General features: G+C 38.5%; 2 protein-coding genes and 1 long non-coding RNA gene across 4 annotated transcripts in view; 1 reads left to right on the forward strand and 2 right to left on the reverse strand.

Annotated features, from left to right (window-relative positions):
- Positions 1-1,045: 1,045 nt before the first annotated feature.
- eif5 (eukaryotic translation initiation factor 5) lies at positions 1,046-13,225 on the reverse strand. The gene is made up of 12 exons (XM_077219606.1): positions 13,130-13,225; positions 12,637-12,866; positions 11,842-12,121; positions 11,665-11,746; positions 11,406-11,578; positions 8,660-8,771; positions 8,254-8,375; positions 8,004-8,165; positions 7,745-7,906; positions 6,748-6,912; positions 1,560-1,700; positions 1,046-1,408 (listed from the first exon to the last, which is right to left on the reverse strand). Exons 3-12 carry the CDS (start codon positions 11,911-11,913, stop codon positions 1,310-1,312), a joined length of 1,290 nt encoding a protein of 429 aa, XP_077075721.1. The 5' UTR covers positions 11,914-12,121; positions 12,637-12,866; positions 13,130-13,225; the 3' UTR covers positions 1,046-1,309.
- A 5,229-nt stretch (positions 13,226-18,454) lies between these two features.
- On the forward strand, positions 18,455-21,233 carry LOC143728771 (uncharacterized). The gene is made up of 2 exons (XR_013199892.1): positions 18,455-18,695; positions 18,826-21,233. It is a non-coding gene; the product is annotated as an uncharacterized LOC143728771 (long non-coding RNA).
- A 3,196-nt stretch (positions 21,234-24,429) lies between these two features.
- tnfaip2a (tumor necrosis factor, alpha-induced protein 2a) overlaps positions 24,430-26,558 on the reverse strand; it is a 46,882-nt gene continuing 44,753 nt past the window's right edge. For both annotated transcript variants that reach the window (XM_077219595.1, XM_077219600.1), the window contains 2 exons: positions 25,487-25,608; positions 24,430-25,161 (listed from right to left, as the gene is read on the reverse strand). In XM_077219595.1, coding sequence (XP_077075710.1) covers positions 24,984-25,161; positions 25,487-25,608 — 300 coding nt within the window. In that variant the 3' untranslated portion in view covers positions 24,430-24,983. The remainder of the gene's footprint in view (positions 25,162-25,486; positions 25,609-26,558) is intronic.

Below are 26,558 nucleotides of genomic sequence, written 5' to 3' on the forward strand. Positions count from 1 at the left end.
TTTTTTTTATTTGCATTTATTTATCAAGCACCGATAAACACAACAGCAGTTGAACCATAGTGCTGTGCAAATAAGATAAAACAATGAAAGGAAACAAACAAAAAATAAAAGGAAACAATGCAAAATCAAATCAAATTTAACATACAAAGTTTAAAGGCAAACTAAAAAATGTATGACTTCAATTAAGATTTAAAATCATGAACAGAATTTGACGTTTTCACAGATAATGGGAGACTGTTCCATAGCCTAGGCCTACTATAGCACCTCTTGCCTTCAACCGTGATCTAGGCTGAGACAAAGAGCTGTTTTTTGTGGACCTGAGACATCTTGAAGGCTTATTTTCTTTTAATAAGTCAGACAAATAAGAGGGTGACAGGTCATTTAGGGATTTAAAAACAAAGACCATTTAGCAGTTTCAACCCATATCCCCCAGTGATTAGCTTTATAACCTTTTGCAGGCTACCAGGACATTGTGAAAGACCAGTGTGCAACAAGTGATGGCTCAATTGTGTTTTTTTAATGTTATTCAGTGACATGCTTTAATCTAAGCCAGTAACTTCTGGTGAGAAAAGGCTGCTGTAGACTATACCGATGATCAGTTTTAGTTCTTTAAGACTGTCACTTTAAATTCAGAAACATAACCAGCCAGATTTATATTTAGGTTTTTTTGTTTTAATAAGTATTTTATGATGCTCACAAAGACTGCGTTTATGTGATCAAAAATACAATATTAGAGTTTAAAATAAACTTAATATCTTTTAAAATGTATTATTTATTTCAGTGATGACACAGCTGAATTTTCAGCATCATAACTCCACTCTTCAGTGTCTCACGATCCTTCAGAATCACTCTAATATGCCAATTTGATGCTCAATCAACATTTATTTTTGAGAAAACAGAAAGTTCAAAAGAACAGCCTTTATTTGAAATGGAAATCTTTTTTAGAATCATAAATTTAATTACGGTTACTATTGATCAATTTGAATGGGATATAGAATTATAAAAATATGAATACAAGTAGTGTCAAAAACAACTAGATACATGGTGGAATTCACAGGCAAATCTTTAATAGTTGCAAAAATACAGGGGGAAATAGTGTGCATTTTATGCTCTAGAATCTAAGAAACTCATGCATACAAACAAAAGCAACAATTCATCAATAGAGCTGGTGAGAAGACAAATTCTTTCAGCAGATCGCTAACCTAGGCCAGGAGCTGAAGAAAAGGCCAAAGGAGTTGAAAAGGCATGCGTCTGACAAAAAGAAGCTGAGCAATATGGAAGAGGCCAATGAAGCTTTTTGGTTATTTCTTTAAATGGCATCAATATCAATGTCCTCCTCGTCATGTTCTGACTTCTCAGGTTTTTTAGTCTCCATTTTGAGCTCACGAGCAGAGGAGGAATACACCACCTAGGGACAAGTGAAATTTTAGCAAATTCTGTGCTACCCAACAAGGTTAATCGAGTAACTAACAAGCATCACATTCAGTATAACAATCTTACTAAAAAAAAAACTGAAAACCCTGGTTATGAAAGTTTGTAATAATGTGGCTTTTTTTTACCTCAACGTTGTCCTCATCATCATCTTCCTCTTCCTCACTGCCCTCACTCTCCTCCTCTGCCTCTTTGAGCCATTTAACGAAGGGCTCTGCCTTGGCATGAATCTCTTTAGCCAACTCTTTAGAGACATACTTCTTAGACACCTACAGCAAAACATCACAAACAGGTTTAAACTCATGAATACTGGCAGGTAGGGTTTAAGTACCCGGACCGGGATTTCGGTGCCACTTAAATGCCTCAGATGTTGGTTAAAATATTTGCCCTCTGGTTCTATGAAACGGACATAAGAAGCATCACCACCACCAGGGGCGCGGGAAGATGTTTTAGGTTGGGGATTAGAAATATTTTCTTATTTCTTATTTCTGGTCAGACGAAAAGAGGTAGTCTCAGTCCGGATCAAACTGAACAAAGGTTTGGTTCGTTTCTAGTGTGAAAGCATTTTCTGTATGGTTCGGACTTTCAGACCATTTACAGGAAGTTCCGGTGGTTCTCGCGGGATTGCTTCCAGTCTTCTTTCCTGCCGGCGACAATAAAATGTTTTCACAACGAGGACGTTCATTAGACGAATTTGAACCAGCCTCGATTATAGTTGGTGCTTCAGGTAGTAATGCCTTAAAAATATAGTGGCTGTTTTTTATATACATAATATATATATTGTTTTTGTTTAATTAATTTGTATGTGTGTATATTCTTTTTTTTTAATATACTTTACAAGTATACCCCTTAAAAACTTTGAAGTCTATTACAGAATACATCACATAATCGTCAAAGTCAAGGATAACAAAGGGATTAATATGGAGGTTTCATGTTTTGCTTGCATATTTGACTTGTGATGTGTTCCTCCCTTTGTTTGTTTTGTTCTCCTATTTATGTGTTTTGAAAAATCCCTGTAATGCTTAAAATAGCAATAAAAATAAATAAATAAATAAAAGTATAGTGGCGACGATATGTCTCTGTTCATTCATTTCTGTCGAAGTTACCCACCGAATTGACAACACGTTGATGTCAGACGCACATCCGTTAACAAACCAATCAATGTCAAGATTCAGCCCACATAGATGACGACAGGACACAAGCATGTCATGTAAAGTTCTTTAGTGCGCTTGCATAATTGCAATGTGAAACCAAACCAAAACTTACCGAATGTATAAAATGTATCAAACCATGAACTTTGGTTTGGACCTTGGTGCGGACTTTCAGATGTGAAAACGCCCTAAAACTCTAAGAATCACAAGCGTATCGGTGAGAACACTCATTTAAACAGCATACACACCCAAACTTGACTGCACATCACATTTTTGACATTATTGATACTGCTTTTAATCGTAACGCAACGGCCTACAGAACATAAATTAAGCCTTTAAAAAAAAAAAAAAAGAGTTATTGGCCTGTTTACAATAAGATATACGATAAAAGCATGCACAGCGACAGGAAATAGAAATTAACAAAAAAAAACCTGCCTAATGCCTACCTTACACAAAATAGCACCCCCACTTCCCATGCCTCTGATCATCACGTGATGACTAGTTAACCCTTTGAAGCGTACGATTATTCACACTAGTGTGACTAGAATGTTCAGATCGTGCGATCATCAACTTCTAAATTCAAATCTGCGTTCACGCGTTGGCTGTCGCTGAGCCAGAGACAGACGCGCTGTCATATAAAGGTTTATTTTAGGTTTCAGACATTTAAATACACATACTAGCAAAACAATACATTTATACTTTTTGAAATACACACTGATGTCTATGGAAGCGGCAAAAACAATTATTTAGATTATATTGATGACGTGTTAGATACACATTGTGTAGGCAACTATAAAATGTACTCTATTCTTCTCACACTTCACCACTCACTTGCTTTCATGCACTTCGGAAGTGAATAAATTGACTTGGAAATCTGACAGATAATTCTCTGAACTGCGGTGCGTACTAACATGGTGCCCATTGTGCGTTTTAGATCAACTAACATGAATTAATCATTATAAAAGGGTTCTTAAATGACAAAACACATCCCCTTACATGTATTAAAGATTAAAAAATATCAGCCAAGGACTGACATGTAACCCAACAAATAGTTGTTACGCGTCATGTTTAGTATGAAAATGTAAAGCCGATGTCCCTAAAATAACAGACCGTCAAATATCTAATAAATTATTCACTGAAGAACGTTGTGCAAGTTTACTGCAACATTAGAGCAGCGAATTTCATATACTTCTGAAAATTCAGCATTCAGTTAATCCTGATGAGCGCTCATTGTCACAGTTGCTAACGATGTTTTTCCTTCCAAGAGGGGTTTCGCGTCACATTTAAGGTGATGCCTTCTAAAATAATGACCATGTGCAGAACATGCAGTAGTCAGGAGAGGTGTTCGTATTTTGCCAGAGAAGGTAAAAAAAATTGGTCATGTTTCTGCAAAAGAATTGCTGAAATTTAAAGCTGGTTTGTAAGAATAGACTACTTTAATTTTACATTAAGTTACAGTACTAATAACAGCATTGTGGACAGGTTAGGTGGCTTAGGTTTTATTGTGAATTTATGTAAATTTGTGTTTTATATTTAGGCTACTTATATTTATATCTTTAAGTATACTTAAAAAAAATTGTTTGATTTTTTAAAATAAAAAAGCCGTTCTTAAAATGTCATTCATCATCGTATTGAGGCTTTTTTTTAAGTATCAGTTCAGGCACCGGTACCATTTTGAAAGTATTGATTTGGCACCGGTATTGAAAGAAAAAAACAAACAAGTGATACCAAACCCTACTGGTAGGGGTGCTCCAATAGATCGTTATTGGCGATTTCTCAATTTGCTTATCTCATGCTGACCGATCTCAAAGACGTGCTCCTGAGGTAGGAGGTATGCGCATGGCATGCAGAATAGGGGTGTAACAATACATCGATATGGATCGATGCATCGATCAAAAGTCTAACGATACGATGCATCGATGCCACACACAAAATATCGATTATACGGTACCTTTATTTTGACACTCTCCACATCCTCACACGGAACTTTTCTCAGCTGAAATAGACACCTGACAAGATTGACAGAACCCTTTGTCACAAAAGCGGGTATTTTCCACTGTCAAGGCATCGCGAGTTCATCTTTTACAGCAGAAACGACAAGCACCCTTGTTTGTGAAATCAACCCGAAAAGTCTGTGTTAGCGAATCAGTGCGCACTGCGCAGTATTCAGGTCGGGTGACAAGCCTGCTAGTCACTTTGAAAAGACGCGCTAGCTGCGAGGAGATTCGTCAAAGCTGATTAAAAGTGATCGAGGATGGATTTCAACGAACTTGATGAACTTCATGGCGTAAAAGGAAAATAAGATCTGAAACTTTTTCACGGAATCTTGCTAAAACAGCAGGTTAGTGGTGAGGGAAAAGCTCTCTGTATCGCGTGTACGTTATTCACAACAACAAAGTTTGACAGGCGTCTAACGTTAGATGTCAGCTGAGGAGATTAACGTTACAACGATTAAGTGTTTTATTAAGTATCATAGCAATTACTAGGCTTTGTTTAACTCTGAAACATGAAATGTGGAGTTATCTGCTTTTGCCAGACACACACACAAAAAAAAATATATATATATATATATATATATATAAAATACTTTCAATGCACTTTTATTTGATCATTTACCTGTATTTTTTTGTTATTATTACTTAATCAAAACAACCTATTCTGTTATAGTTCATTTGCAAAAACAGATAACTCCGTTCTTGTTCATTTTCATATAGGCTATCATGTTTTTTTTTTTTACTTGTAACTTGTAACAAACAACTTGTAAATGTCCCAATTGGGAGAGGGTGTGCCATTTTCAAAGAGTTTAATTAAACTTTCATATATTTTTGGATGCATTTGTGAGTTAATAAACGTAACTGGTTGTGTAAACTTGGCACATAATATCTAAATATCGATAAATCGATTGATAACCCTGAATCGAATCGAAATCGTATCGCAGAATTTTTTGAGGTATCGGCAATAATCGTATCGCTGGCTGAGAGAATCGATATCGTATCGTATCGTGATGAACTGTCCGATTTACACCCCTAATGCAGAAACGCAGTCTCAATCAGTCCGGCGTGGGTAAAATAATTATGCGGAAGGCGAGATACAATTCATATTTCACGCCTCTCTTTCACTCTTAAAATGCACAAATGGCTTCATGTCACCACATCTGCACACTGCAGAGTTGACAGGAATTGTCATGCACAATTGAGGCAGTTACGTCGTCACTGAAGTTTACAATCTGCATTTCTTTAGAGACGTTGCGCTCATGCACGCATTGATAAGGCTTCCTCACAAAAAGCTTATGAGTACCATATTGCACTAAATGACCAAATAGTAGGCACGTAAACAGCGAGTTTTGCTTTGCGTGAATGTAAACAGTTCAGTGAGAAAATGCATGTGCATCAGTATATTGGATCCGTGCATTCGGTCTTAAAGTGACAGAAGCCTAACAATCCTGCTGCGGCCTCTGATTTTGCCTTGTGTTGTTCGATTAACATTAATAACACTCGCTGCTCTTGAATGAATAACTTTAATTTTAAAGATTAATCTGTATTTAATTTATTCAGGGAAGACCATCTAGTATTATTTTTCATTTGATCCCTTATTCAATTTCTACTACTGTTAGACCTACCTGAAAATAATCTTAAAGCACTGTTGATTTTATTTGTGATACTGCTTGTAAATAGTTCATTTGTTCTTATTTTAACAAACTGTTTACTTTTCTATTTTGTGAATTTGACTCGTGAAATCAGGCTTGTGATGCGTGTAAGCTATCGTGCAACAAAACTGCTCCATAGTAAAAACAGAAATGCATTGCATGATCAAACATTTAGGTGAGAAAATATATATATATTTTTTTTTATAACGCTTCCTGTGACCGATAATCGGCTCCAAAAAATTTGAATCAGAACACCCTTAAACACTGGACTAGTCAAGTATGTTTGCTGCTATCAAGCATTTGTTGTTAACAACTGCTATCACAGTTGTTACCATATTACAACCCCCTCAGACATTCAGGCCAAAATGACAGATCCTCCAAGGGTTGCCTGGCAACTGATCATCCTTATGTCTATGGCTACATTTACATTTGGCTTCATGCATGTAAACAACTGAGGTCGATGTTTGGCATCTGATCATGACAGATTCTAGAATGTCAAGTGTTTTGATGGAAGTTTACCTTTTCAGCCCATGCAAGTATGACATCTTCCTCCAGCAGGTCTGCATCATACAGGTCTTTGAGTATAATGGGGACTCTGGGTAAGAGTTGAGTCTGATGCAGCTTCACAAGGCACTCAAACCCACCCAGCAGATACTTCTGAGCTTTCTTATTGTTGTGGCAGAACTGTGGGCAGAAATGTAAAGTTCTTACATTTTTACTAAAGTTAGTCAGTATGACTGTTAATTGCAAAAGCAGCAATAATGCATTTTAACAAAAGAAATATGGAAAGACTTGATGTTGTGCTACTAATACCATTTGAGAGATTTTTTTAATTACAACAACCAGGGTTTTCTATTATCTTGGGACCACATGAATATATTAGATAGCTAATTTTAAAATTATGCACACGTTCATGCAGGCTACATGGACATTTTAGATGAAGTTGTTCACTGATGGATTTGACAAAGTCAGCATGGTTTGTGAAAAGCAATGTTTATTAGATAGTCAAAGATTTCTTCAAATAATATAAATGCGTATTTGCGGAATGCTGACGGTACATGTGAAGGTATTACATAGTGTTTGTCTTTATATTACTAATGATATAAAAGCAAATGCTATACTACTTTGGTATACCATTTACTTAATATTTCTATCTAAAAACGTATTAGACAGAACTGTTAAACAGATCTGTAATGACGACGAAGAATGGGAGTGGTGTGTGGCGCTCTTAGCACCGTCAATATAGAAGTTCCGCTTCTGACACATTGGACAAACAGAAAAACGTATAGGTCGATGCAGATATTTTAAAAATGCAAAGGCCGATATATCAGTCCACCACAAATTGTATAAAATAGAGTTGATAAAAAAACACGGTAAATTGGTAAAAGTGTGACCCCCGGAACTTAATTTACAGTGTTGGGTTTTCAAATACTGAGGAAAATGAGGAGCCATGGAATCAAAGATTTGAGAACCATTGTTCTAAATGTTAAAAATGCTAATAGATGTCAGGACTTACCCTGAGGAAGTGACGCTTGTACTTCTTGATCTGGTCACGGATGTTCTCATCAAAGAGCAGCTCGCTCAGAATCAGAGGACCCATGGCCTTTACATCAAGCCTTTCAGCCTCAGCCAAGACCTCTTTATCTGCAGTATCAATTGCTCCACTATCCTTCTTTTCCTGAAGAGCAGAAGCAAAAAGATTAGAGCTGAATAAGAAAGTGTCTAAATAAAAATAGTATCTTTCAAAATGTTCAATAAGATCTAAGGACAAACACCTTTACAAAGTTGTAAAATATGTTGACCCTCTCCTCCAGGGGTTTTTCCAAGTCTTCAGTGAGCGTGAGTCCCTTGGCGTGCTCGCTGATCTCCTCCATCCTGCGGCGCTGGGCCTCCTCTGTGGTCTCCTCAGCCCAGTCTTCATCATCATCATCCCCATCCTGCCATGATCAAAATCACATTCAACACCAGCATGTCTCATTTCCTCCACTGGTTAGGCTAGAAGTGGTTTCTCAAAGCAGCATTTACCACAGCATCAGGGGCATCTATGTCATTATGGTTCCCAGCCTCTCCACCACTTGAGCCATTCTCTTTGTCTTTCTTTCGGTTTTTCTTTTCCTTCTCTTTTTTCACAGATCCACTGTCATTCTCTGCCACAAGACCAGAGAGAGGAAACAACAGTTCAGTTTATGCACATCAAATCAATATGCAATGGGTCTGAATTTTCTAACCACCATTACAGCAGATACTAATACTGAAATACATCAGGTTAACCCAAATACTCAAACTGAAAGGCCTTCCTTTGGTTTCAAGTGAAAATTAAGGTTTATGGAAGTAAGAAAATGACAGCAAGGATAATTTAAAGGTGAAGAATCAACACATTTACCACTGGGGATTCAAAACAATTCACGGTCTCTTTATAATCTGCATTTACCAGGTGGATTCTTGAGAATGAAGGTGCAGAGCTTGTGTCTAGTGTCCAACATGCCTCGGTACCCACAAGCCTTGCAGGAGTTTCCAATGGTCTGCTTCTTGGGATTAATGTGCTACAATGACAAGAACATTTGAAGCAACTTTAAGGTACACCGATAAACAAACTGTACAACCATGAATCCAGTGAGAAATATCTGGGGCAAATTACTCAACTTCTAAACAAAGCTTCCTGTACTGAAACCTGTAAGGATTGCTTTGTTGCCATAAAAATGTATGCTTTTCCCTGTATACAGGAGTGTATATCGATATAGGGATATTTGTGTCTTGTGACCTTACAGACATTTTATAAGGCAGACTGCCGCATGAAACAGAAACCAGGCCAGTTGAGACTATGCAAAATCTCAGGAAGTCAAACAGTACTGCACTGCAGAGGAAAATCAGTAGAGGAAAAGTATTTTCTTCTTAACTGAGTATTTCATCTAATAATCAAACTTGTCGTCATTTACTCGGTCTTATGTCATTCCAAACCTATAAATATTTCAGAATATAACATTTAAAACAAAAAATGAAGATTTTTAAATAAAACAAGAATTTCTGTCCCTCCATACAAAGTCCTTGCAACCGAACGTTGACACTTCAAAAGGTCATTGACATTGTAATTGTACAAGTAATGAGGAACAGTTTTAATTTAGGCTTTTATACATAAATATACAGATGTGCAAAAACAAACCTCATCGGTTCGTGCAGAAAATTAAATGTGCTTGTAACTAAAAACAAACAAACCTCATGGTGACTCAAGCAAGCAAGTTTAGGCTTCCGTTAACCATATTTGATGTGCACCATGTAGGCCTGAGAGGTATATGGATTTGTTAAGGTATATTGGAACAGCATGAGGGCGAGTCAATTTCAGAGCTTTTATATTTGGGTGAACTAACCATTTTAGACAAAACCCCTTGCTGTCAATGGCTGGTAGTAGGGCACTCCGAATAACTCGAATGTAATGTTTTGCAACAATTTTATTTTTTAAAATGTTGAAGTTTTCAATAAAAATGTTGCAAACGTTACAATTAGACATATTGACAATTCAGCAATGATAACAGTTAAGAGAATAAAATGATCCGACCACAGGAGCATCTGATTAACTGCTCCCTAGGGGTGTCACGATTCTCCAAATCCTCGATTCGATTACATTTTCGATTCTAAGGTCACGGTTCGATTCTCGATTTTTATTTCTTTTTTAAGCACAGGTTGCTGTTGCTCCTAAAAAGCTGACATCAGTTCATCGCAATCTCACACATCTTTATCAATGAAGCTGACTGCATAATGAATCTTTCATAACATATAGCCTACGCTTTCTTTGTTATAACTATAGGATTTGCCAGTTTACAGAATTCAGCACTGATCAAAAAGTCTGTTTTGAGCGGTGAGGAGAGTCTATCTTAAATGCTTCTGATTGGCCATTTCGTTCAAGAAATCAACACATATGTCTGTGATTGGCTAAATCGCTCAACGCTGCAAACATGTTATAAATAGAAACTCTGGCCTGTAAATCGTTTCTATTTTGTTTTAGTTGTTCTTGTAGCTTTTCTGCAACATAAATAAAAATGTATTAGTTTTTATATGGTTTATTCATAGATATTTCTAGTTTGCAGGAGTCCCGCGAATCGTTTTATTCTCCCGCACACACAGAGTGAGTGCATTACCGCCCGCGCTCGCACTCGGCCATCATATCTAGTCCCGCGCCGCACTCTATTGCTTTGGGAGTGCACGTCTATAGATCAAGAGCCCGGCCCGAGGATAGTGACGGGAAATATCGGCCGGGTCGGGGCCAAGTTCGGGCTCGGGCATATAATCCAAGTTAGAGGACTCACAGCCTTTCAACACGTGTGTTTTTTTTTCTGCGCCATGATGAGTCGTTCATGAACGATCCGTTCATTGCCTCTGTCACGCGACAAATGAACAAAAGACTCGGAAGGTCAAGTAATTATTAATGTTCCCTGTAAATTATTTTTGACTGCATTATAATGATTTCTTAATTCAGAATATGATCAAGATTGCGTAGGTGGATGTGTTCGGGGAATTTGCCTGTTAAACATTTAAAGCCCCTGAAATGACTAGAAAAAAGATTAGTTAATTTTGATGAACGAGATTGAACAATAGAGTCAGTAAGACGATCCGAACACGGGCGCAACATGGGGGCGTGGCAGCATCGACGATTCCATTTTTTATTTCGATTTTTGAGATTGTGAATTAATTTCGATCGATTTCGATTTAAAATCGAATGCTCCCGTTGTTTTACATTTACACTGTTGATCAATCAGGTGTGGTACACTTGGAAAATAACTTTAACTAGATGGCGAATAAAGATAATGTTACTGGAATTATATATTACTTACATTTTAAGTTGACTAATTAAACAAATTAAAGTGTGGTAAGTTTTGGAAACTGAAAACAAGAGACTGAAGGTGGCCTGTATACAGCTAATGACACAGCTACTTTTTGCCTCTGTACAACCTCAAAACAATCCGCCAAACAATCTCAACACACAGAAGCCAGATGTGTGAACCCATAGACCCTACATACTCAGCAAAATGCATACAAACATAAAGGGCACCCAGTTCAACTTGGCATCAAGGGCACACATTTTTGTATAGAATGCACCTGTTCATCAATAGTCTCACTGACCATGACTCATCCATTACCTATAAAAGTCTAAATGTACATGGCAAAATGGAGAATGTATTTACCAAATCAGTTTCAGGATTGTCGCATTCAGGACACAGCACAAACTTGCGAATGAATCCATCTAGCATGTCTTGCAGTTTGTTTGCTTCGTGAGATCCATTGACGATGTAGCGGTCGTTCTTGGAATCAAACTGGGTTTGGGCTCCCAACTCACAACCAAAGAATTTGGTGGGATCTAAACGAAGGTTACAGTTTAATGTTATATGAAAAAAATGCTTTTATAAAAATTTAAGTGACAAAGCTTTTAAATTCAATGCTCACATGTCGGAGGCCTATTCAGAGCTTTGGCAACATCAACCATGTTGACTATGACTGTTTTAATTCCATTCCCCTTGCCTTCCACCTGTGAGAAATAGAAATGGTTTAGCATTTTATATCAAAATATCTATCTATCTATATACTACAATACATATAAATAACACATTCTTTAACACCCACCTTTGCAATGATACGGGGCATTTTATAGCGGTAGAACTGGTCCGACACGCTGCGGTTGACATTGATGGACATTTTGGCTTCCCGTATGGTTTATCAGCAAGACGAGAAGATCTTGAATTGGCAATTATTAGTATCTTCTGTTTGGAGAGGAGGGGATGACATAAACGACTGCAAGAGTACTTTGTCTCTGACATGAAAAGGGTACGGCCACTGAGGCTCCAGGCTTCGAGCTCGTTGACTAAGTTCCCCCCAAACAGGTTCCGTCAGCTGCACTATAGCACTGCGAAAGGGAAATAAAACCGAGAATGAGGATTAAGAGCAGAAAACATTTAGCGTCACAGTTTGGCAACATTACCCCCCCTGGTATCAAACACAGCAGACATATGAATCGAGGTGTGACTAGGCTAGTTATCTACTAGGACCACCTGTCAAAGTGATATTGGGGTACGTATGTCCTGTGTAACTATTTAGAAACAACTCTAGGCTGAAATAAGTTGCCATTTAGTATAGTAAACGGTGGCAGTGTGAGGCCAAGTACAGAGCCTGACATTCTAAAGAAATTCGGTGCAGCATTTAGTTCCTGACGGGATAAAACACCAAACAGGCCTCCGCTGAGCAAACCCATGCTGCAGAGTGCGTCACATCATAGAAAGACGCCATTTTATTCGGTGCGGTATGCAACACATTAAGACTGATGCGCAGACATAGATCTGATTAAACAAACCATCGCGAGAGTGCACGCGTACACATGAGAGGAAAAAACACTAACGTTAGAAATAACGAAAATCCACGTACCTTTCCCATCCGTAGCTCCTGTCGTCCAGGTACTCACCGTTTTCGCAAAACAAAGACATAAACACACCGCTGGTCGCCCTGAAAAGAGGTGAACTACTGGTTTGAGTTTGTCAGTTTAGTTGGAAACGCTAGTTAGGGGTCGGCACGGCGGTGCCTGACTGGGTTACACCTTGCGAAGCAGAGTGATAAACCCTGGAGAGAAATCTCACGACGCCCTCAATACAGGGGATCTGAAATAAAACAGCACTCATGAGCAAAACTATACAACCAGCAACGCAATAATGCCGTTGAGTAACGTTACTAACATGCCTGACGTATAAGAGCTAACGTTAGTCAGCTAACATATGGCACCATAACCAGGAACCTAACACGCAGTAGCTCCTCAAATCATAGTTCGATTATATGTATAAAATGCGGCAACATCAGAATAATTTCTTATTCAAAAGAATTCCTTGTTGAAAACGTCAATATGTTTCCGTGAAGTTTTACTCACCTCTCACACGCTTTCGCCCGTATGCTAAACCACAATGAGCACATAACCCTCGTGACTCGTGACTTAACTCGGCCAAAAACTAGCCCCGCCCCATCTGTTAAACGGCTGTATTGATTGGCTTGTGCCTCACTGGATTCTATTTTGATTTGTCAAATTTTGCAATCAATCATATTGGGCAGTTACTTGCTGATTGGGGAAGATCTCTTTTGTGGTAGGCCACATAACTTATTACTGTAGACAATGTTTTAATACATAAATGCAGCTTAATGGGTATGTACAGATGCCTGTTTTTCTATAGTAATGGTAGAAAAAAACCTTGCTAATTCGGCAATTCCTGTTATGCATTACATTATTATGTCCCCATCACCTATATTTGGCTATAGCCTACTACTGGATAAAATAATATTTTTTTTTAAAGATGGAAATCATATTAGTTTGCTTTTTGTTATTACAATAAAGGAGAATGATTGAAATTTTGCCATGCAATTACTAACATGAAAAACTGGCAATTTATTAAATATCCCAAGGTGTTTCTTTTATATTTTTTTAACAAAATGATTTTATATATTTCTTTCCAAGAATTATGTGGTTTTTTTTTTAAATGATTTGCCTCTCTTTCTACATATTCTGCTTTCAGACACAACACAAATTATAGCCTGGGACAGTGGATGACACAGAGTGAATTCTCTGGATGTGTTTACAAACTACTGGAACAAAAGATTCCTGGCTGAGCACATCATGATGTAGGCCAGTAGAGAGGAATGCAGAGGACAAACAGCCAGTGTGGGTCCACAGGATTACCTGTGGCATTTTCAGGGTTCAAAGGGTTTACTGTTGTAAGGGACAGTGACAAAGGCTTTAATCTTTCTTGCACAAAGGAAAATATCCTATATTTCTAACAAAAACATTACTCAGCCTACATTAGATAAGTGAAGGTCTTATGTCTGGTTTTAGCACTAATTATGACCTAAAATGTCATAATGTTGTTGTGTTTTTTTACAGCAACAAAAAGGCAAACATAGCCCACTAAGAGTAGGCTATTGTAAATCAATTTGGTGAAAACATAAATGTGATTCCTCTGTTAGGTGAATTCAAGTTAGTGGGCAACATTTATTAATTTGAGATGCTTTAATCCAACAGACATTTAAACAATACACTTATTAGTACATGCATTCATTCAAACCCTGGCATTAGCACCACACCCATAGTTAAAACACAGGAGCTCTTTATACTCTTTCATATATGTGCACAAACCACTTTGTTTTAACAACCTGAATTGCAAGGCAGATGGACTTCAGGTATATACATTTGTTTTAAGAGGTAAGCCATCTAAACCATTAACATATTTCAATTAACTACGGTTTAACAGTTTGTCATGTCCATAGAAAGTTCAGATTATATATATATATATATATATATATATACATATATACAACATATGCTCCACCTTCAGTGACAGGAAATTATCTGTGGTATTCTTCAGGTATTTTTCCAATTGGATTGGAGTCAGGACTTTGGGGGAGGTGTTTCAGAATACTATTCTTGATATGCATAGTTTTTCCCTGCTTTCATATCCCTGCTAATGAAATGAATGTAAATAAATAAACACAGATCTGGAATAGAAGATTTGCATAGATTTTGCTTTCATGTTGCACTCTGCTCTCTACATTCTCCTGCGAAAAAGCAACCCCAGCTCCATGCATGACAATAGGGATGTTGTTACCTGAATTTTGCCTGTATTCATTTCACATTCCCCTTGCTCTCATTCCTCAGGTCAGCCTGATATTAGCAGTGCATGTGCCAAATATTTTCCCCTGCAGTTTTGACAACAGAACTAATCTGAGCTGCTGTTTTAAGCTGTGAGACATCAGGGGGTCACATAATCAAGCAAATGCAGGGATGGATACTTATAAAGCTGTTTTACATGAGGGAAAAAAAACAGTGGGGGTGAATACTTTTGTATGTGTACATTGTCCAACTCATTTTTAACATAAAAGCATGTTTGTAACTCAAATGTGCAAGCAGAGGTGTCCCAATAGGGCAGGCAAGCCAGGCATTTTAACAGGGCTGATCGTTATTATAAAGATGCAGCTACATTTCTGCATCCCCTTTCTCGTTACGCTGGTTATGCTTTTACCGTCTGCCTCAGCAGCCTTTTACAAACTGGTGCTGCACTTACTCGTGGTAGGTAGAAAATGCATGATTTGATTTGTCAAACATGAAAAGGACTTATCCGTCTAGCATGGCCGCTCGCTCTACGTTAACCTAGATAAAAGTTTGCTTTTCCATTTCACCAAAAATCCATTTCACCAGCTAGTTACTGTTATTATAATGAAATAGAAATATACAGAGCTACAGCAAAAACGGAAGTTCAAACAAAATATTCTAAAGATGGCTGCGCTCTTGTTTCTCTGGCGCATAATAAGGTCTAGAATGTTGTGTTTTTGTGCTAAACATTATTAATGACCAATATGACTTTGAACAAACATTCTATAGGCTAAAACTGTATAGGCTATTGAATGTTTGTTCATAACTTTGAGAGAATCTTGCTAGAACATTAGGGAAGTTCTGATAATGTTCCATGTTAGCGGGGTTACTTCCGCTTTACTGGGTTACTTAAAGTCCCTGTAAAGGCAATTCTAAAAATTCTAAGCACAAGGTGCATTGAAGAGTTTAGTGGTAATTTAAAAAGTTGTAGGCTACATTAAAAAATGAATTGTGTTTTTGTGAAGAGTCATTTGAAAGGTGTACAACCACAATAGATGATGACTGTAGGCTACTAAAATAGTTTTCTTTAAAATGTATTTCGATTAGGCTATTAGAGCGGGTCGCTCCCTCAGTGTAGCCTATATATTCCGCATGAATTTTCACTAAGTTTCGGAGAGAACTTTCTCGTTATTTCACTAGCGGGTAATAAATTGGAAGTCAAACACATTCACAGAAAGTAGCTTACTTAAAATGTTTGTCTTTTCAAATTTTCTATATTGTGTGTCATTGATAATAATAACATAGCAAGCATCGACGCTCCCTGGTCTTTGCGGTGCATTGTGGGATTTTTCAGGAAATGAAAGTTTCAGTGCACTAGAGTCTAGCCCTGACTAATGAACTAGTTGATCAGATAAGCTGATTGAGACGTAAATGTTCGTACTTTACCAGCGGAGACAACGTGAGAACCAGGTGTGCTTCTCAATATCCCTCCTCGTTTCCCCGCTCCTCCGTTTCTTTCCTTGCAGCCTTCCCTTCATTCTACAGGGGGGTGGGGCTGAGACGCGAGGAAAGTAAACGAGGATGCAAAAATACGAATTGAGAAGCACCCCAGCAGTTGCGCAGCGAAAGAAACAGAAAAGGTCCTTGAAGGGGACTTTTTTTTGAAGTCAGAACTGAAAGATAAACAAAAACGAGCGTAAAAAAATGTTACTGCAAATGCTAATGTGGAAAGATCTGATGACGGAGAAAAAAACTAATTGTCTAGACTCCTCTCTACAACTCACTAGACTCATTGTAATTTAGCTATATAAAACTCAAAGACGATCATGTTGAACGCTACATTAGCAGCTTGTCAACTATACTGCAGGTGGCAGTATAGCATCTGAAAACGGACCTGGCCAAAACACTCACTTGATGAGTGTTCAGCTTCAGCCCTCAATTGGAAACCCCCCAAAAACACAGACAAGTTCAGAGCCCACTCTGAATGAAGGCCGGCATTGGAACTAAGAATAAAAATGAAAATGAAACCGATGTTTCGCTTTTGTTTTGTGGTTTTCCACAAGCCTTTCCAGTGAATCATTTATCGTAAAGCACCCCTTCAAACCAAACGGCAGAAATGCAGAGTCATGCCAAGTAAACAAATGGCAGCATTTTTTTCAACTTGTTTTCTTGTATTCTTAAACAAAATCACAAAATGTATTGAACATGTGTTTTTTTTAAACCGTTTTAACAACTAGTTCTTAAGATTTAAGATTTCTTATTTAAATAGAAACGTTTGGCATGAAATAGGCTACATCATGCACTACCAGTAAAATTACTGGACAAACTTGACAGAATTTAAGTTTATGATGATGAACTTAAAAAGCCGTTTTTATTAACAATTTTTTATTACAGACAAATGTAAATTGTGCCTATGAGTTTCACACAAAACTGAACTTTTAATGATTTTTTTAATGAGTGAGTCCAACAAGTGGCCAACATTTATTGATACGAAATCTTCCAATACTGTAATCTAAAGGCAGCTAAAATATTATATTTAATATAATGCAATATAACATATAGCCTAAAAAGCTTGAGTTTGTTAACCTTTTTTTAAACACTATATTATCCTCATTCTTCCATTTGTGTTTTTTCAGTTTCGATGACTTTACTATTATTCTATAATTTATAAATACAAAAAAAAAAATATGTGCACAGATAATAAAAATAAAGATTCCAAAACTAGCTTGAAAGCGAAGACCATATAGAACTATGTTTGGTTCTTCAAAGAATTCTACAAACTTTAAGTGAACAGTTCTTAAAATAACCTTTTTTTGTTTTGTTTTTTGAATTTATATAATCTTTTAAATCATTTTATAAAATCTCTTGATCTTCTTAAAAGAGCCTTTAGTGATACGGAAATGTTCCATGGATGTTAAAGGTTCTTCATGGAACCAAATAAAGAACCTTTATTTTTTAAGAATATATTAGATGTCATTTCAAACAAAGTAAAACAGCTTCAGTCAATTTTATTGTATCTGTCTTTAGGCAACAAAAATTAAACTGTTGGCAAATTATGAAGCACAACAACACAAACTCAGATTTACACTTACACACCCATTATAATTAAACAAAGATTGCTTTCAGAGATACAGTCGGTGTTTAGAGAGACAGGGTCAAGTCACTGTACACAAGCAAGATAATGTTGTTTATAATAATTAGAGTGGAAGAACGTCATCGAGGCTGTTGACACTGACATGAAGGACTGATGGGGGCAGGGAGGATGAGGCAAGACTGACTCATTACATATCACAGAAAATAGGTTTTGTTTAGATCTAATTTAGATCTATTTTAAAAAAAATGTATCCCTCTGTTTAAGACCCCACTCTGTGTACGAAAGATTCATTATTGCCTCACATGTATTTGTTCTTATTCTTCAGCTGGCAGACAGGGTCGGCGCCATGAGGGGGCTCGGGGAATGAACATTAGTGTATGCAAAACATTTATATACCAACAAAAACCAGTTACAAACAAGAGTAAATACTGAAGGATTTTAATAATGAGGCCACGGGGTGACAAGCGACTTATTGGTGGAACTTTTCTTTTTGGGATATGTTCCCCTGGGGGACAATGACGGCCGAACACCAGAACGGTTCCGGTTCCCTATGAGAAGATCATGGCGGCGGGCGAGGTTTGATGAGAAAACTCCTCTATGGAAAACTCGCGTCAGGTTGCGGCGCGTGGGATTATGATCCGCGATTGGGACACGTATTAGGAGAGAGCGTTATAAAAGCCATTCTGAATGATAGAACAGGGCGGTGGTGGATTCGGAGGAATACAGGCAGTGGGGCAGAGATTGTGAAGACTCCTATAAATTCAAGTGGGTGAAGATATATATATATATATATATATATATATATATATATATATATATATATATATATATATATATATATATATATATATATGTATATGTATTTGTGGTTTTTGCTTTCCTCTCCAAATCACAGCTGACTACTTTCCACTGAAGAGGAGTCGTTACACGTTACCCGCCACCTAGCCTAACTGGCCCTTGCTGCTCCACTGTGAAGCTCTGCCGTTTGAGAATCCACCTAGTCCACACTGTTCCGTTGTGAAGCTCTGTTGTTTGAGCGGCCATCTGCCCAGAGTCCAGTATCCACTGAAGAGGAGTCGTTATACGTTACCCGCCACCTACCTGGCCCTTGCTGCTCCACTGGGAAGCTCTGCCGTTTGAGAACCCACCTGGTCCACGCTGTTCCGTTGTGAAGCTCTGTTGTCTGAGCGGCCATCTGCCCAGAGTCCGGTATCCACTGAAGATGAGTCGTTATACGTTACCCGCCACCTACCTGGCCCTTGTTGCTCCACTGTGAAGCTCTGCCATTTGAGAACCCACCTGGTCCACGCTGTTCCGTTGTGAAGCTCTGTTGTTTGAGCAGCCATCTGCCCAGAGTCCAGTATCCCCTGAAGAGTCGTCGTTATACTTTACCCGCCACCTATTTGGCTCTTGCTGCTCCACTGTGAAGCTCTGCCGTTTGAGAACCCACCTGGTCCACGTTGTTCCGTTGTGAAGCTCTGTTGTTTGATCGGCCATCTGCCCAGCGTCCAGTATCCCCTGAAGAGGAGTCGTTTTACTAGTGCTTTAGCGGCGCGTCGAATGTCGACGCCATATTTTTGCGTCGACACTTCTTTAATTATTTTTTTTTGCACCGTTTCCGGCGGTACAGCTCGCCACCACACGTGGGAGACCGAAACATTGCAGAATGGAGGACGAAGACAACTAGAAGTGAATGAGCTTTCCATTAAATGAATAACACACACTAAACAAACGTTGCAATTTAGACTGGCAAATTGGGTGCCGGTGCGGTGAGACGTACATGCTCGGGCAGATTCGGCTTGAAGTCGTTCATCGTCGGTTGCAGCGCCGCGCGCGCTGTTACAAAAGAAGCCGTGCACACAGCCAAGCGAAATGGGGTCTTGCCGGTCTTGTGCACCCAACGCGTCATTTTTGCCGCGCGCACCTTCGCGCTCGTGCGGACGCGTCGAGTTTAAACAAGGCTTTACTACGTGTCAGCGCGCGCTCTGATCGGTAAAGGGGCACAGACCTCTCCCGAATCATCTCCAGCAGTAGGAGCCTCCGAAGCACCACTAACTCCGCCTACGTTTCCCTCGTAAGCTGATATTAGTATTTAAACATTCTCTATGATAAAAAATGTTTGTAAAAAATATTTTAATAACACGTTTTTGGTGGTTATAGAGTTCTAATGACGGTGTTCTAATACAAAACATTAGACTAACGTTAGCCAGCTAGTATCATGATTCAGTACACTAGTTAGTATTTATTTGAGATTGTTTTTTTATTAATCGAGCAGCAGAAAAATTAGTTGTTAGATTAGTCGAATAATCGATAAAATAATCGCCCAACTAATCGTTTATTTAATAATCGTTTACCCCAGCCCTACGTTATACGTTACTCGCCACCTACCTGGCCCTTGCTGCTCCACTGTGAAGCTCTGTCGTCTGAGCGGCCATCTGCCTAGAGCTCTGTATTCGCTGAAGAGGAATCATTATACGTTACCTGGTCCTCCCCTCACTTGAAGATACGCCGATTGACTCTTAATATTCTTGTTCTTAACTTAATAAAGCAAAGGCTTTTATTCTTTTAACTTCGTTGTCCTGCCTTTTCAATGGTTGCTCCTTGAGGTGCCATATCTATTAGGGGTGGCGGTGGGTCGGCCACTCCGGCCTGTGACATAATGTATAGTTTGAAATGAGGGGTTGGACAATGAAACTGAAACACTGGCCAATAGAGTTGGAGGTTGGTGGCCAATCTTCTCTGATTTTACATTCCATCAGTAAGAGCAGAGTGTGAAGGTTAAATTAGCAGAGCAATAGCACAACTGTACACAAAATACTGCAATCCACAGACAACATACTTAATGGGAGACATATCAGAGTTGTTGGTGCATGTCTGACTGGCTCATCTGTGTCCAGGACACGGAGTCTATGTGGTGTACTGAGAGCTATGGCATATGGGTACTAACCCGGATTGTATCCAAAAGCATAAAACCGCAGCTGCCCCTCAGCAGAATTAAATGTGACCTCTCCTGTTTCCACCAAAACTGTTTGTCGTGAGCTCTACAGAGTCAATATTCATGGTTGGGCTGCTATAACCAAACCTTTACCCCAGCCCTACGTTATACGTTACTCGCCACCTACCTGGCCCTTGCTGCTCCACTGTGAAGCTCTGTCGTCTGAGCGGCCATCTGCCTAGAGCTCAGTATTCGCTGAAGAGGAATCATTATACGTTACCTGGTCCTCCCCTCACTTGAAGATACGCCGATTGACTCTTAATATTCTTGTTCTTAACTTAATAAAGCAAAGGCTTTTATTCTTTTAACTTCGTTGTCCTGCCTTTTCAATGGTTGCTCCTCGAGGTGCCATATCTATTAGGGGTGGCGGTGGGTCGGCCACTCCGGCCTGTGACATAATGTATAGTTTGAAATGAGGGGTTTGACAATGAAACTGAAACACTGGCCAATAGAGTTGGAGGTTGGTGGCCAATCTTCTCTGATTTTACATTCCATCAGTAAGAGCAGAGTGTGAAGGTTAAATTAGCAGAGCAATAGCACAACTGTACACAAAATACTGCAATCCACAGACAACATACTTAATGGGAGACATATCAGAGTTGTTGGTGCATGTCTGACTGGCTCATCTGTGTCCAGGACACGGAGTCTATGTGGTGTACTGAGAGCTATGGCATATGGGTACTAACCCGGATTGTATCCAAAAGCATAAAACCGCAGCTGCCCCTCAGCAGAATTAAATGTGACCTCTCCTGTTTCCACCAAAACTGTTTGTCGTGAGCTCTACAGAGTCAATATTCATGGTTGGGCTGCTATAACCAAACCTTTACCCCAGCCCTACGTTATACGTTACTCGCCACCTACCTGGCCCTTGCTGCTCCACTGTGAAGCTCTGTCGTCTGAGCGGCCATCTGCCTAGAGCTCAGTATTCGCTGAAGAGGAATCATTATACGTTACCTGGTCCTCCCCTCACTTGAAGATACGCCGATTGACTCTTAATATTCTTGTTCTTAACTTAATAAAGCAAAGGCTTTTATTCTTTTAACTTCGTTGTCCTGCCTTTTCAATGGTTGCTCCTCGAGGTGCCATATCTATTAGGGGTGGCGGTGGGTCGGCCACTCCGGCCTGTGACATAATGTATAGTTTGAAATGAGGGGTTGGACAATGAAACTGAAACACTGGCCAATAGAGTTGGAGGTTGGTGGCCAATCTTATTAACAATCTCAGAGTTGTTGGTGCATGTCTGACTGGCTCATCTGTGTCCAGGACACCGAGTCTATGTGGTGTATTGAGAGCTATGGCATATGGGTACTAACCCGGATTGTATCCAAAAGCTTAAAACCGCAGCTGCCCCTCAGCAGAATTAAATGTGACCTCTCCTGTTTCCACCAAAACTGTTTGTCGTGAGCTCTACAGAGTCAATATTCATGGTTGGGCTGCTATAACCAAACCTTTGGTCCCTCATGCCAATGCCACAGTCAGTTACAGGCCAACACTGCAAATCTTGCTGTGGACAATGTGAAACATGTATTGTTCTCTGAGTCCACTGTCTTTCCCTTATATCCATGGGAGTAACGGTGTGAGAAGCCTAAAAGAGTCTTAACACCTGGGGCCTCATTTATAACCGTTGCGTACGTAGAAAACAGGCCCTTAAAGAGGCCACTTCCGACGCATAAGTTGTGTTTAATAAAAACAAACTTGACGGGAAAATTTGTGCACCTGCACGCAAACTCTGACCCATGCGTACGAACGTTTTGGAGATGGAGCAGTTTGGCGACACCGATGGTGAGCTGGAGTTAAATGTCTTTTTGTTCTCTTTTAGACAGAAAATCTAAAGAAAATTATACAGAAAGATCATACACATATAATTTTACTCACCAAGCCGTTTAGTGAAACTGACGCATATAGCCTAGCCTATATCTAACGGCAGATTAACTAAAAACACCCTAAAAAAGTCCTAATCATAAATACAGTTCACAATAACAAAAAAAACATGTTCACAATAGCAGTTTAAATAAAAGAATGAATTAAACTGTTTTACTTCTGATATAAACATTTAGATTAAATATGCCATTCTCATAAATGAAGCTAAACACTTAAACTACATGAAATCATTACTGAGAAGTTTCAAAAAAATTTATATTCAATAAATAGAAATATTTGTTGTTGATGCAATGCTTTTGAACACTTTTCCTCTGGCATGCTGTGTTTTTATGTTTTAACTGCAGAGATAATTGCTTATCATAATAATAGCAGATTGTCTGAGAAAAAAAAATTGTGCAAATAATGCACAACAAAGTCTATCTGTTTCCATTAAAAATATAAATCAATTAAAAATAATATTTGGCCAGTGGAAAAGATTGTGAAAAACTTTCTCTGAAATGTATTTTACACTATTTTATTTATTTATTCAAAAACAAGGGAAAGGATAGGCTACTAAATGATTTTTATTAATGTAACTAATGTGACGGCACATCTGTATTTCATATTTTCCTAATGTCTTGTACCGTTAAACATGTTATCACGTGGATGAATAATCATATGCAAATGATATGCAGATGAGGATATGCATAGTAAAACTAGGCGTTGTAAGCTCCATATATGGTTGTTTCGGGGTGGAGACGCATGTGCGCACAATCTTCCGCTAACTGGGATTTATAAAGTGAATTCTGCGCAGGTTCTGGCGTACGCATGGTTTTATGAGTCTGAATATTTTTTTGCGCAAGCCATTTTTGGCTTTCTGGCGCACGTACACTTTTAGTAAGGATCCTACGCAGAGATTTATAAATGAGGCCCCTGGACTGTTGCTGCTCAGAGTGAAAGCTCTTGGTGGATCAGTGATGTTTTGGGCTGCAATATCATGGCATTCCCTACTGTGCTTGATGGGCAGGTCACTGCCAAGGACTACCGAACCATTCTGGAGGACCATGTGCACCTAATGGTTCAAACATTGTAGCCTGAAGAGGGTGCCATGACTCAGCATGATAATGCACCAATACACACAGCAAGACTTGTGTCAGAATGGTTTGATGGACATGAAAGTGGAGTTAAACATCTCCCGTGGCCTGCACAGTCACCCGTATTTGTATTTTGGGGGAGCAATCCCCCCCCCACCAGCAGCACATAGAGACCTGGCCACTGTTCTAGAAAAGGAATGGCTCAAAATCTCTCTGTGAAAGACTATACAACGAATGTTATTTCTCGTGCCATTTATACACCTAAAAGAGTTTTTGCGTGTATATGATACGCAGTTTGCGCGTGCATATGAATCGCACTTTATGGCGTGTAATACGCACGCACCCCCCTTCCCCTAATCCTACGCAAGGGGATTTCAGTGCGTAGCATATAAACGCAAAAACCATTTTTGGCGTATAAATGGCACGAGAAATAACATTCGTGGTATAGATACACACTGTCATGAGACTGTGTTGGAAAGACTGATATCTATCATTCCCAAGACAAATTGATGCTGTATTGGTCACAAAAGGAAGCCCACTGACCTTTATATGGTAATACATTATTGTGGTCTATGTGTTTCAGTTTTATTGTTCAAGCCCTGTATATGTCTAGATATTTTCTTGTTTTTAAACATACTTGTATATTTATTTATAGATTGTAAGACTAATGCTTATATTTAAAAAGTGTTAAATATACTAAAATATGTAAAAAGTATAAAATATGTAATAAAGTATACAAATTTATATAAAGTGTACAAATGTCACCAATTATAAACCGTTTCTGTATGTCCATGTACCTTGTAATGTGTTCTAGACTAGAAATCCGTTTTTGTTCCAAGAAGCTGAGATATTGAGGTGTCTGTGAATGTCCATATAACGACACATTTTTGTCTCCATAACTCAAAGAGAGCTGCTGTGATTAAGCAAAATAAAAATTTAAAAGTAGTGGTTTTGCAATACCAATACATAAAGGTAATTATAATTGTTTAAAACAAATCGGGAATAGGTAAAAAAAAAAAAAAAAACTCCATTGGACCACTTGAGATGAACTGAACTATGACATGTAAAATCAGAGAAAAACTTTAAAAGAATATCAATGTGTTTTTAGTTGCAACAGTTGTAGCAGAGAGTATCCCGTTTGATGGGTACTTTAGAGAAGAAGGAAGGGGCTGACTCAGTGTCCTGTCTGCTTCGGTTTTCACTCAAACACCCTTTGATCCTGCACAAATCTGAGCTTGAAAGGTTGGTCTTCATGTTCAGGACAGCAAGAACATTCTGCTCACTATAGTGGAGAGTGACAACAAAGATCATTGATGAAACAATACAGACACTATGGGTTCTCTAAACTCTAAATTCAAAAATATTATTCATTCTGCTAAAGCCATCTATACAAATGTCAAAAATATTGATATTTGTAAAATATTATTATTCGAAGAAGTTATTTGTATAAAGAAAACAAGATATTTAAAAATAGATTATTCTGATAAAAATGATCATTTTGGGCAGTCAGGTCAGAGAGTGAAACATCATGTAATGGTTTTGGCTGTGGCCTATAGTATTTGCCTCTCAAATAAAACATCATCCTCGCTCACATCTATCAGACTCACCTAATGTCAGGATAATCTCTTGCCAATGTTGCAATCTCAAGTTGCAAACTCCCAAGATCCTGCAGTCTCAGAATCTCTGATAATTTGGGCAGTATTTGACGGAGCCATTCCTCTTTGGATCCCTAGAGAAGAGAATGGTACTTCACTTAGAAAACTAATTATAATATTTATTTGCAGTGATATGATCTTTACACAAACTCTTTCTGCATTCACACTATTTATTATGCGTTTTTAAACAAAGAGAACAATGTAAAAAGAAAACATTAAATGGGCACATATTTTGTCTGGGGCTCAATGTCATATTGTGTCTAAAACAATACAGTGCATAAAAAGTATGCACAGCCCTATTAAAAAAGCCGGTGTTGGTGATGTAAATGCCACTGAAAACCAAAGTGACAGATTTCAGAGAGAAAAAAAAACAATAAAATAAAAAACTAAGAATACTATATGCAAGTGTGCACACCCCTGAACTAGTTAAAACACCCTTTGATTTTACTAACTAGACTTTGAATAGCAGTCTATCAGCTTGATACATATTGACGTGGGAATATTTTCCCAGTCTTCTTTGCAAAATTGCTAGTAGGGCATTTGTTCTCTTGTGCATGGCCCTCTTCAGGTCCTTCTATAAATTCAGATCTGGTCTCTGTCTGGGCCATTCCAAAACATTCATCTTTCTTTGCTGAAGCCATTCTTTTGTTTATTTACATGTGTGTTTTGGATCATTGTCATCCTGAAAGCTGAAAGTTCTCTTCATTTTTTAGATTTCTAGCAGGCGCCAGAAGGTTCTGTGCCAAAATTGTCTGGTACTTGGAGCTATTAAGGATTCCTGCACCTTCACTAAAGCAGTTCCAGCTGAAATAAGCAGCCCCAAAGCATTTTTTTCACGATTTTGTCCAGAAAGGTAAATCTAGTTCTCATCAGACCATTTTTTTCCCCCACATGCTTTTGCGACACTGAATATCTTTTAGCAAAGTTTAGCGGGGCTTGGATTTTTTTTTAGTTGAAAAAGCCCATAGCCCAGACAGATATGTGAAAATACAGGAGATATTGTCAAACGTAAAGAAGCAACCAG

Source organism: Siphateles boraxobius, unplaced genomic scaffold (genome assembly GCF_051911475.1).
Source record: "Siphateles boraxobius isolate OS27281-9 unplaced genomic scaffold, OSU_SipBor_1 8, whole genome shotgun sequence".
Taxonomy (NCBI): domain Eukaryota; kingdom Metazoa; phylum Chordata; class Actinopteri; order Cypriniformes; family Leuciscidae; genus Siphateles; species Siphateles boraxobius.